Here is an 11,657-nt window from a genome sequence, read left to right as displayed (position 1 = left end):
CCAGTTTTTTAAGGATCATGAGATAGATATGTTCTTGAAAAGTGATGGAGAAATAATTTTTCCTTCTGGAAATTTTTCTTTGGAATAGCATTATTTACTTGAGATTCAATTAGCAATGTCTCCTACTCTCCAAGTAGTCCATGGAAGGAGACTAAAGTGTATAGGTGGGTATGCTGGCTGGTTTAATGCCAACTTGACACAGCTACAATCATCTAAAAGGAGGAAAACTACAATCGAAAAAAAATGCTTCCATAAGATTTGGGTGTGGGGCATTTTCTTAATGATTGATGGGAAGGCCCAGACAATCGTTGGTAGTGCTATTCCTAGATTTGTGCTCTTAGGTTTAGTAAAAAAGCAGTCTGAGCAAGTCATGATGAGCAAGCCAGTAAGCTGTACCGCACTATGGCCTCTGCAACAGCTCCAACCTCCAGGTTCCTGACCTGTTTGAGTTCCTCCCTTCCTTCCTTCAATAATGAATGGCAGTATAGATGTGTAAGGAAGATAAAAAGTTTTCCTCCAAACTTGCTTTGGTTATAGTGTTTCATCGCAGAAGTAGAAAACCTAACTAAGACAGTTAGTCACACACTTTTCATTTTCACATTTCTCTGTAAGGAAGTAAAGGGCCCTGATATTTAAGAAAATATGTAGCCAAGTGTTTTATGAAGGAACTAATCCTTGAGAGTGAGGACATGTGGGAAAAATTGAAGCAGAGGTTCGTGTTCCTGTTACGCAAAAGAGTTGTGAAGTCCTTGCCAGACTAAATCTTTATTTCAACAGAACTGGAATCTTAACAGGAAAAAAAGATTTTCAAGTCCCATAGTTATCAATCATACTATTAAGATTGCCAAATCTGTCATGGGTCTTTTTGTTAATGATAAAACTTTTAGCTAGTTCAAGGCCTAGTCTAGAAGGGGGGATATGGCCACGAAGTCCTGTGTCTAGGTGAGTAGCTATTGCTGCCAGATTGGTGCTGTGATGAGGAGAGTCAGTTTACGTAGGAGAGTGACACCGGGCATATTGATCACACTCCAGGGCAGGAACCACGCACAGGAAAAGCGGGACAACTCAATTCGTACTCCATGTCTTATGTGTTCTTTTATGTTAGTTTGAGTTTTTTAGGAGAGGGAACGTACAAGAATTTGGGTTGGTACAGAGGTGGAGCAGGATCTGAGAGGATTTGGAAGAAGATAACATATTTTGTGAAATTCTCAAAAAATAAAAAAAAAGTTTTTTAAAAGAACAAAAATTTGGGTATTTTATATTATCTTCATATGACAGATATTATGACATAATATTATTATAGGGGTCATAGAGTTTGAAAATTTCAGGGTTCTTTATCCATACTAAAGGTTGTTCTCCAATTTGTACTGCTGTTACTAATACTGAAGCTGTCAGCGAGGCACTTCTTCAACCATAAACACTTTCCCCTGTATATCTGCTTCTTTCCTTCCAGTGTCTCAAAAACAATGTAAATATTTTCTTTTTTTATGAAATTTATTGTGGCACAACTCGTATTCATTCATTCCTGCCTTTCAATCCACTTTAAATCCTTTGGAGTTTTTGAGAATTTTATACATGTCTTGAACATAGTTAGCCTTCCTCCCCTACTCTTTCCAGATTCATCTTCCCTTTCCATCTACTCAACTTTGTTTCCTTTTGTTTCGTATGAAGACCAGTTTGCGCTGCTTAAATATTCTTGGATGAGTGACCTACTGGGGTGTGATTAACCTAAAATAGGCTATACTCTTAGAAACACTGACTCTCTCTGTTTCTCTCTGAAGGTGACAATTTCCAATAATCTCCATAGCTAGGAGTGGGATTTTGTGCCCAACTCCCATCTCCACGCTGAGATTCGGTTTCCCTTGGACTTGCACTTGTCTTGTGTATGTTGTCCCAACCATTGTAAGTTCATCTGTGCAGCTGATGTGAAGTGTCTGAATGGTACTACTCTTGTAGTCATCCACATTATATGCCTCTTATATTGTGTCTGCACTCTCTTTCACAATCGTCCCTGAGCCTTAGGAGGAGGGGCTGTGATATGTATATTTCATTTATGCCATTCTTCAGTCTCTGCATCTTGGCCAGGTGTGGATTTTTGTGTTAATTGCTCTCTACCACAAACAGAAGCATATCTCATTAGGGATTGGAAGACTTATTGCTACATTTCTATAAATGATAAGTGATTTGAAACCAGGTAAATAGAATGTTATTCACTTTTTATGAAAAATGACAGTAAAAGCTTTTTAAAATTACAGAGCAATTAAATTGTTAAATTTGCACTTGTGAGCAATTTGTTTTTTAATTTACTTTGCCTAGTAGGCTGCCCATATTTGAGGTACCTGGTTGTAGATATGTCGTCTTCTGGCTTACTGTGCTGCTTTTGAATTGATCCTCAAGCTTATCTTGTGAAAATGACCATTTATTTTATCTTCCTGCTTTGACATCTAATTTCAGGTTTATAAATTAGACTGTGGCTTAGTTGATTTTTATGCCTGTATTTATACAAATGCATTCTTCCAAAATGAACACTGGTTATACTTCCATTGCCTATTTTCCATCCTGTCATTATGACATGACCAGCATTATTTCTTGTTACATATTATATCTGGATGTAGTGCTACTACTTTGTTTTATGTTTTAAATATTCATTTATGTTTTTCTGAAAGTAGGTAGAATACTACTTTTTGTGATGATCAAGTGATTGATAGATGTAGTGTGATCAGAAAATAGTGTAATGATGATGCTATTTTACATTTTTATGTAAATTACTACATGTAAATTATAATTCACATAAGCTCAGAGGGGTTAGGTGACTCCTTCAAGATTACAGAGACATAATTTTAACTTCAGGGTCCTTGTAATTATTGTTTTGTTTCAAATATATAATGTCTTCAGTGGTAATTTGTTAGAATTTTACCTCCTATCTCTTTGTGCTATTGAGAGATATATTTTATCATGAAAGCATTAACAACATTAATGATATGGAATTAATACACTGGTGTAGTTATATTGAATGGGTTTATTGAGGTGTCCTAACTGGAATAAAACCTTGGAGATATTTTTGTTTTTGTTGAAAATAGATTCTTCAATCATACACTATACCCCAACCATGGTTTCCCCTCTCTCGACTACTCCCAGTTCCTCCCCAAATTCCATATCCCTTAGATCCACTCCCCTGCCCCTGTTTACACTGAAAAAGGAAGAGGCTTCCAAGGGACAACAACCAAACACAAGAAATATGTAATAAGACAATGCAAAAGCCCAAATATGGAATCTGGACTAGATATCACAGTAGGAGGAAAAAATTCCCAAGTTCAGGCAAAAGAGTCAGAGACCCACCCTCTCCCACTGTTAGGAGTTCCACATAAACACCAAGCTAACAGCCATAACATATACACTGAGGGCTGGGTGTCAACCAATGCATGCCCCATGCTGCTTTTAGCCCCATTCAATATTTGTGAGCCTGTATTAGCCCTGCTTAGTTGATTCAGTGGGCCATGTTCTCCTTGTGTCCTCCATCCCCTCTAACACTTGCATTCTTTCCTTCCCCTTCCTCCAGCAGGGTTCCCTGAGCTCTGAGGGGAGTGACCCAGTGAAAAACTCCAATTTTAGATTACCTCTCTTCGTAATGTCTGACTGTGAGTCTCTGCATCTGTTCCTTTCAGCTTTTGGAGGAAGCATCTCTGATGATGATTGGGCTAGGCAGCAATCTTTGAGTATATGAATATAGAAGATCATTAGGAATCATTTCATTGATTTTTTTTCTACCCAGGGTCTCTTAGTTATACAGACTTCTTTCCTGTTGATCCAGACAGTGACTTGCGTGGGCTCTCTCTTGTGACTTGGGCCTCTTACAACTTCTTTGCCACCATTTCCCAAACACATCTTTCAGACAGGGTAGATGGTAGGTTGAAAGTTTTGTGGCTTCATTGGTATCCCAACTTCCACTACTAGAAGCCTTGCCTGGTTACAGAAGATGGGAAGTTCAGGCTCCATGTCCCCTGTTACCAGGAGTCCTCACTAACGTCACCCTCATACATTCCAGGGAATGCCACCTTTCATTGTACTACATTAAGTTACAAAACATTGTTCATGGTTTCCACATCATACTCTAAATGGCTTCTAATTCCTTTCTCCCTCAATACCCCCACCTGATTTCTTGTTCCCATTCCCACCAACAAAATATATTCTATTTTCATTTTCCAGGGAGATCAATGCACTCCTTCCTTAGAGTCCTCCTTGTTACTTAGCCTCTCTGGGTCTGTGGATTGAAGCATGATTATTATTTACTTAGCAACTATTATCCAATTATATGTGAGTATATACCGTGTTTGTCTCTCTGGACCTGGATTACCTCACTCAGGACAATTTGTTCTAGTTCTATCCATTTGCCTGCAAATTTTATGATGTCATTATTTTTTTAACAGATGAGTAATACTCTGTTATATAAATATATCACATTTTATTCATCCATTATTTTGTTGAGGGACATTTAGATTATTTCCAGGTTCTGGCTTTTATGAAAAAAGATTCAATGAACATAGTTGAGCAAGTGTCCTTGTGGTAGAATGGAGCCTCCTTGGTTATATGTCCAAGAGTAGTATAGCTGGGACTAGGGGTAGCTCGGTTCCCAGTTTTCTGAGGAAGATTGTATTGATTTCCACAGAGGTTATACAAATTCTCATTCCCACTAACAATAAAGGAATATTCCCCTTGTTCCATATCTTCTCCAGAATGAGCTGTTACTTGTGTTAATGGATCTTATCCATTCTGACAGGTATACAATAGAATACCAGAGTTATTTGATTTGCATTTTCTGGACGGCTAAGGATGCTGAACATTTCTTTAAGTATTTCTCAGCCTTTTGAGATTCCTCTACCAAGCATTCTCTGTTTAAGTTTGTATCCCATTTTTTTTTTTTTTACAAAAAGTGGATTATTTGGTTAACTGATGTCTAGCTTCTTGAGCTCTTTATGTATTGTTGATATTAGCCCTCAATTGGATGTGGGGTTTCTGAAAATCTCTTCCCATTCTGTAGGCTGCCACTGTCTGATTGATGGTAGGTATCCTTTGCCTTACAGAAGATATTTCAATTTCATGAGGCTCCATTTATTGATAGTTGTTCATAGTGCCTATGTTATTGGTATTCTGTTCAGGAAATTGTCTTCTGTGCCAATGCATCCAAGGCTATTACCTACTTTCTCCTTTATCATGTTCAGTGTATCTTGTTCTATGTTGAGGTATTTGATGCATTTGGATTTGAGTTTTGTGCAGGGTTATTACTAGCTTTGGATCAGTTTTCATTCTTTTACATGCAGACATCCAATATGACCAGCACCATTTGTTGGAGATGCTCTCATATATCTAATAATGGCTGCTTTATCAAAAACCAGGTGTTCATGGGTGTGTGAATTTATGTCTGGGCATTCAATTAAATTTCACTGATCAACATGTCTGTTTTTATGCCAATTTCATGTGGTTTTATTACTGTATCTCTATAGTACAGCTTGAAATCCGAGATAGTAATACCCCTGGAAGTTTTTTTTATTGTTTACAATAGACTTAGCTATCCTGTTTTTTGTTTGTTTTTTTTTTTTTTTCATATGAAGTTTAGTACTGTCCTTTCAAGGTATGTAAAGATTTGTGCTGAAATTTTTATGGGAGTTGCAATGAATCTGTAAATTCCTTCTTGAGAGGATGGCCATTTTTACTATGTTGATCCTACTGATCCATAAGCATGGTAGATATCATGGACTGAATTTTCAGTATCAAAGACATAAGTTACCATATTATATTACACAGAGTAAGTAGTTGGGTAGGGAAGGTCAGTTTACTTCACTGCCGTAGTGAATACGCAAGCCACACCCTATCACCATGGCACTCTACTATTTCTCGGTTATATTTGGAAGAAAATTATGTTTTCATGTTTATTTGCTGGTTGTCTATACTTCTCTGGGTCAGTTCCTTTACAGCTACAATGAAATGATGTTTATTTTATTTGAAGCTACCAGAATGTCTTGTGCATATTTGCTTCTTCTTGCTGTTATCCTGTCATTGATATACACAGATTGAAATCTTCTATAATGAATGGACTAGTATGTGAGGCTGAGGAAATGGTAAAATTGTATTTTCCCCTAGACTTGGATTATGACCTCTGGCAGAAGCCTTATTTGGCATCAAAGTCTTAGTCATGTCTGTAGCCAGCAATTTATTGCTATCTTTATGGAAAACTGGCATTGTTTAGTTATCCACCTTCAAGTAAGTCCCCCATATTTTTAGTGACTTGAAAAGGATGGAATTATCTGCATTTGCCAATTTTTCTTTCTTAAAAGGAGCAAAGAAATATATATTATAGCTACAAGTGACCATGGACTCCATTATTTAAAATTCTTTCTTTTGTGCTAAAGTAATTGGTTGTCATGGAACTGCCAATGATCAGTAAACACTGAGCCTATGCTGTAACTCAGGGTTCCTGGCAACACATCCTGTGCCCGTTTACTAGTACTTTAAACTCATCTGGTTGATTTACCTCTAGGCAATGTTGTCATATTCCTTAGATTGTGTATTGAATTGTGTAAATCTGTCTTTATAATGTTATTTATAAAGGTAGTTGTTTTCTATCTTTCCACGTGGCTCTATGCCTTTCCTTTTTTTTTTTTTTTTTACTTTGTAAAATTAGACACTATGTTGGAAAACGATGAACTGGGTTCCTACAAAGACAGCTCATGATGTTAGAACAGTCCAGAGCCCATCTCTCTACAAGGAATGGGGGCTGAGCAAATGATCAAAAAGGAAGGAAGCACTGGGGGCTTTGACAGGGGAAAGGGCAGTGGGGTCCACAGTGTGAACAGTTCCTGCTAGCCTCTACTCACTGACCAAACGCTTTACTAAAACTCCGCTTCTGGCCTTTGTTGCCACCTCCGGGTCGCTGTCCTCTGAAGTTTCTATTTCTTCCTCGCTGCCCCTGTCCCCTGAAGTTCTTGCTTCCACCCCGCTGTCCTCTGAATGCACCGCTGTTGCCATCACGCTGACCCCTGCCACCTCGATATCCATCCACGGGTCCTTCCAGCTCTGGCTGCTCCGTGGCCACACTGAGCTGCCAGCGTCTTGAATCATGCCACTTCTCCTGTATTTCTGTGACTGCTTCAGTGCGGACATCAAAACAAACTTCCAGTTTTCCTTTGAGGAAGACCATCCCCCTCACTTTGGCATCAATGCCTTTGCCCAGCTGCTCCTTGATTTCTTTCCAAGCATAGCTAATGTTGGGCATCTCGATCGAGCACTGTAGGATCATGGTGACAAAGCCCGCTTGTGAGTTGATCAAGGAGCGCTGGTCGACAGATGTGGCCCCTGAAATGTGGGCCAGCGTGGCCGCCAGGGCCTCCACAGCCCCCTTCTCCTCAATCAGCTTTTCAGCTGACTGTTTGAAGTGGCTGATGGCGGTGGGAGGCACAGACTCCAAAAGCCTGATGGCATCTTTGCTGGAGGCCTTTATTATTTCTGTTGCAGAAGGAACACCTACCCGCTTAAATTTATTTCCCGCTTTCTGCTCCACTTGCACTAACTGGTACTCTTCCTTGTGCTGATAAAAGCAGATGCAAACCCCTGTCCTTCCAGCTCTGCCTGTCTGCCCTGAACGGTGAATGTAGGACTCCATGTCCTTCAGCGGGCAGCTTTGGACAACCAGGTCAACCTCAGGGATGTCTAAGCCACGCGCAGCGACATTGGTCGCCACCAAAACGCCAAAACTGCCATTTCGGAAACCTTTCAGGGTGATTTCCCTTTGCTTCTGTGGAATGTCGCCGTGCAATGACTGGGCATCCTGCTTTATGCACGAATCCTGTGACAGTTCCTGGGCTTCTCTCTTGGTTTCACAGAAGATGATAGTGTGTCCCTGATGACCACTGTACACTTGGATCACCCCAATGACCGCTGCCCTCTCACTCCAGTGGCACTTAATCGCCAGGTGCTCCACAGTTATGGCTGCTTTCCGAGTCTTTTTACCAATCAGGTCCACCTGTTCGTATGTAGATTTCATGTATTTCTTAGCAACATTAAATACCCAATGAGGGCAAGTTGCAGAGAAAGGCAATGTTTGGGGGTTGTCTTCAGAATCTTTCTTGTATGCCACACATAAAATTTCTTCTACTTGATCAGCAAAACCCATGTCCAACATCTGGTCAACTTCATCCAGGACAACATGTTTAAGTTTGGTGAGCTCCAGCTTTCCATTCTGCAGGTGGTCTTTAATACGACCCGGGGTCCCAACCAGGATATCAATCCCACTCTGCATTCGCTCGATTTGACCTCCATAGGGAGTTCCATCATAAAAGCAAGCCACCGATAACTTTTTTGTGATGTCACTGAAGTCTTTGCTCACTTGATTAGCTAATTCTTTTGTAGGTGCAAGAACTAGTACCTGAGGAGCACGGCCTCTCTTCCTCTCTTGTAGCCCACTCTGAAACTTCTCGGTCAAAGGGATGGCGAAGGAGAATGTCTTTCCGGTTCCTGTCCGTGCCTGGGCAATTAAGTCTTTCCCACTGTACACATGGTTCAATGTCTTGGCTTGTAGAGGAAACAGGTAATTCACCCCACGAGCTTTGAGAAGCTTGATAGTCTCTTCAGATATGGGGAAATTAGAGAAAGCACCTTCTTTCTGTTCCATGGGTATTTCCTTTTCTGTCTCACTGCTGTCTTCGCCAGTAGCGTCACTCAACTCCGCGTCTGATTCCAACCTGGACTCGCTGCGGAGTTTTCCCGGCATTATTCAGCACTAGCTGCTCAGGCCTACCGGCTTCCTGCACCCCTCTATGCCTTTCCTAATCCAAGAATTGAATTTATATCAATTGAATTCACAATACAGTAAAATAAAAGAGAAGAATAAACTAACAAAAATCATGTGTTATGGTAAAGACCAATATAAAAATTGAATACATGGACTTTTCCAATGTTCATATAGGGACAGAAGTCTTAGTTGTACATGTAGATGGTTAGTTGCCTTCCTATAGCTCCAGCTTAATAATGTATAGTTTTAAAATTTTCAAGGACTTTGAGGCTAGTTCATTATCCTAGAGAAGCTAAGTAATAAGGTGAACCCAAAGAAAAACACATAGAGACATATGGAAATTGGAAACAGACAAGATCACCTGAGAAAATTGGGAGCATGAGGGCGGGGGATAGAAGGAAGGGGAGAAGGGGATATGAAAGGAAGAAGGGGAGGGTGGAGGATAATTTGAGGGAATGGGATAGTTGAGAGAGAGGAAGAACAGATATGAGAGGAAGGAAAGAGATATCTTGATTGAGGGAGCCATTATGGGTTTAGCAAGAAACCTGGCTCTAGAAAAATTTCCACGAATCCAGATGAATGACCCCAGCTAAGACCCTAAGCAATAGAGGAGAAAGGGCTCAAACTTGCTTTGCCCTGTAGTCAGACTGATGATTATTTTAAATAACACTATATAACCTTTGTCCAACAATAGATGGAAACAGAGGCAAAGACCCACATCAGAGCATTGGACTGAGCCATCAAGGTCCAGTTAATCCTGGAAGGAATGAGAATATGAGCAAAGAGGTCAAGACTATGAAGGGTTCACCCACTGAAACAGTTTACCTGAGCTAATGGGAGCTCACCAACTACAGCCGGACTGGGAAGGAACAAGCATAGGACCTCTTGATGTGGTTGATAGTTGTATGGCTGGGGCCGACTGAAGGGACACTGGCAGTGGCACTGGGATTTATCTCTACTACATATGCTGGCTTTTTGGGATCCTATTCTCTTTGGATGTATACCTTATTCAGCCTAGATATAGTAGGGAGGGCCTTAGACCTTTTCCAAAGCAATGTGCCTTACCCTCTCTGAGAATTAGATGGGGGTGGTTTGGGAGGATGTGTGGAGGGAAGGGGGCGGGGAGCAGAGGGAGTGAGAGTTTGGATTGGTATTTTTTTTTAAAAAAATCTAATAAATTAAAAAAATTCAAATCACCTTTATTGATGTCTATGAGCACCCATGTTTCTGAATGGATGTGTGTACAGGTGCCCACAGAGGCCTGGAGAGAGTGTCAGATCCCCTTGAGCTGGAGTTAGAGGTCTTTGTTGGCTACTGAATGTGTTTGTTGGGACTGAACATCTCTCCAGCCCCTTGGAATCTACAGCTTGATAAATTTTATCAAGTGACTGGCATGCATATGGAAATTTGAAAAGGACTGATCTATATAGCATTGCAAAATTTGTGGATTATGACATGCCTAAATTTCTGTGGCACATCCACACTGCTCCTTCCACATTTCCTATTATATGTAAGTTGTCTGGATACAGGTGAGGCAACATTTTGTGCATGTCATGGTTTCAAAGCCTTTTCACATCTAAAGAATAGAAGTCTAGTAACTAGTATAGTTAAGGCCCAATGAGGTTTATTGACACTTATCAAGATTTAATTCATTATTAAGGTGATAAATTATTACAAACCTGCAAAGTTAGAAGGCAATATAGTTGCCAACTAATTACAAAAACAATATTCCCTTGTGCCTATAATAAACAAAAATAATACACTAATTTGTTCCTTTCAAGTGGTATTTGTAAAATGAGTGATCCCAAAATGTATGTAGCTCTTTGAGGTGAACCCTCAGATTTTTAATTGTCAATTTTTTGATAGGTGAATTTGATTTTCTTTTTCACAGCAGTTTTATTAGAAGATAGCAATGTAAAGAAACTCTAGATTCTGCTCAAATATGTCTCATTCCCAAATGAAGCATTTTCCCCCCACTCCATCCTTGAAGGAGCAGCAGAGTGTAACATTCCGTGTGAACTAAACCTGTCCACTCTCTTGACAGGTGTGTTCTATTTATTATCAAGGGCCAGTCAGTATGGAACAGGTTCGTTTCTCCTTCTCTCAAGCCCTTGGGGCCCGCTCAACTGCACCCCCACTACTAGGGCCACATTGTGTTGCACAGGTGATGTGCAGGAGCCACTCTTTTGAATGCTGCAGTTGGTGAGACACAGGGCCAGTTTTCCTATTCTCGGGCCACTTTGACAAGGGGTAGGGGTGATCACCTTTCCCTCACACATGCCACGAGATGGCCAATGAGGGGAATCTGGGTCAGCTCTCTTGCTCTCACGCCCTCAGGGTTGGCATATCTGTGTGCCCACCAACCAGGTCAGCTTTAGTGCGCTGCCCAGGTGAGGTGCAGGATTTGCTCTGAGGTCCGTGAGGGGCAGGACCAGCTCTTTCTGTCACATGAGTAATCTTAACTAATATGCAAACCATAGCACAATAAAAACAATAAAAAATGAAAATGTATCAAAAAAAAAAACCACAATGAGAAACCTCAGAAATAACACTGGTATGAGAATCAGAAGACTTTAATTCATAGAGCCCTTCAAATGTCCAGTTTTAAAGATCATTCCCTTTTATACCATGCTGACATTATTTGACCTGTCTTGCATCTCCCTAGAAAACACCCATTCTGTGTGTGGTATAATTATTAGAACCAACTCTGAATTGACTCTACAGAGAAATCCTATCCCTTTTGCATTTGCCAAAAAGGTGATAGTGAAAGAATTTAACCTTATGTTTATATGAAATAGCAATACAATTGACAAAGAAGCAGCTAAGTAGGAAATATTAGAGAATTGTATGGGAAATAAAAAATCTCCTCAAA

At 40.2% G+C, this 11,657-nt stretch overlaps 1 protein-coding gene across 1 annotated transcript; it reads right to left on the bottom strand.

The window, feature by feature from the left end:
* Positions 1-6,671: 6,671 nt before the first annotated feature.
* Positions 6,672-8,764, bottom strand: LOC126488459 (nucleolar RNA helicase 2-like). Its single transcript, XM_050121952.1, has one exon. It carries the CDS (start codon positions 8,762-8,764, stop codon positions 6,869-6,871), a length of 1,896 nt encoding a protein of 631 aa, XP_049977909.1. The 3' UTR covers positions 6,672-6,868.
* Between the last annotated feature and the right edge of the window lie 2,893 nt (positions 8,765-11,657).

Source organism: Alexandromys fortis, unplaced genomic scaffold (genome assembly GCF_014885135.2).
Source record: "Alexandromys fortis isolate MF-2015 unplaced genomic scaffold, M_Fortis_MF-2015_v1.1 scaffold_189, whole genome shotgun sequence".
Lineage (NCBI taxonomy): Eukaryota > Metazoa > Chordata > Mammalia > Rodentia > Cricetidae > Alexandromys > Alexandromys fortis.
Note: the sequence above shows the minus strand (reverse complement) of the source record. Positions and strands in the feature narration are given on the sequence as shown.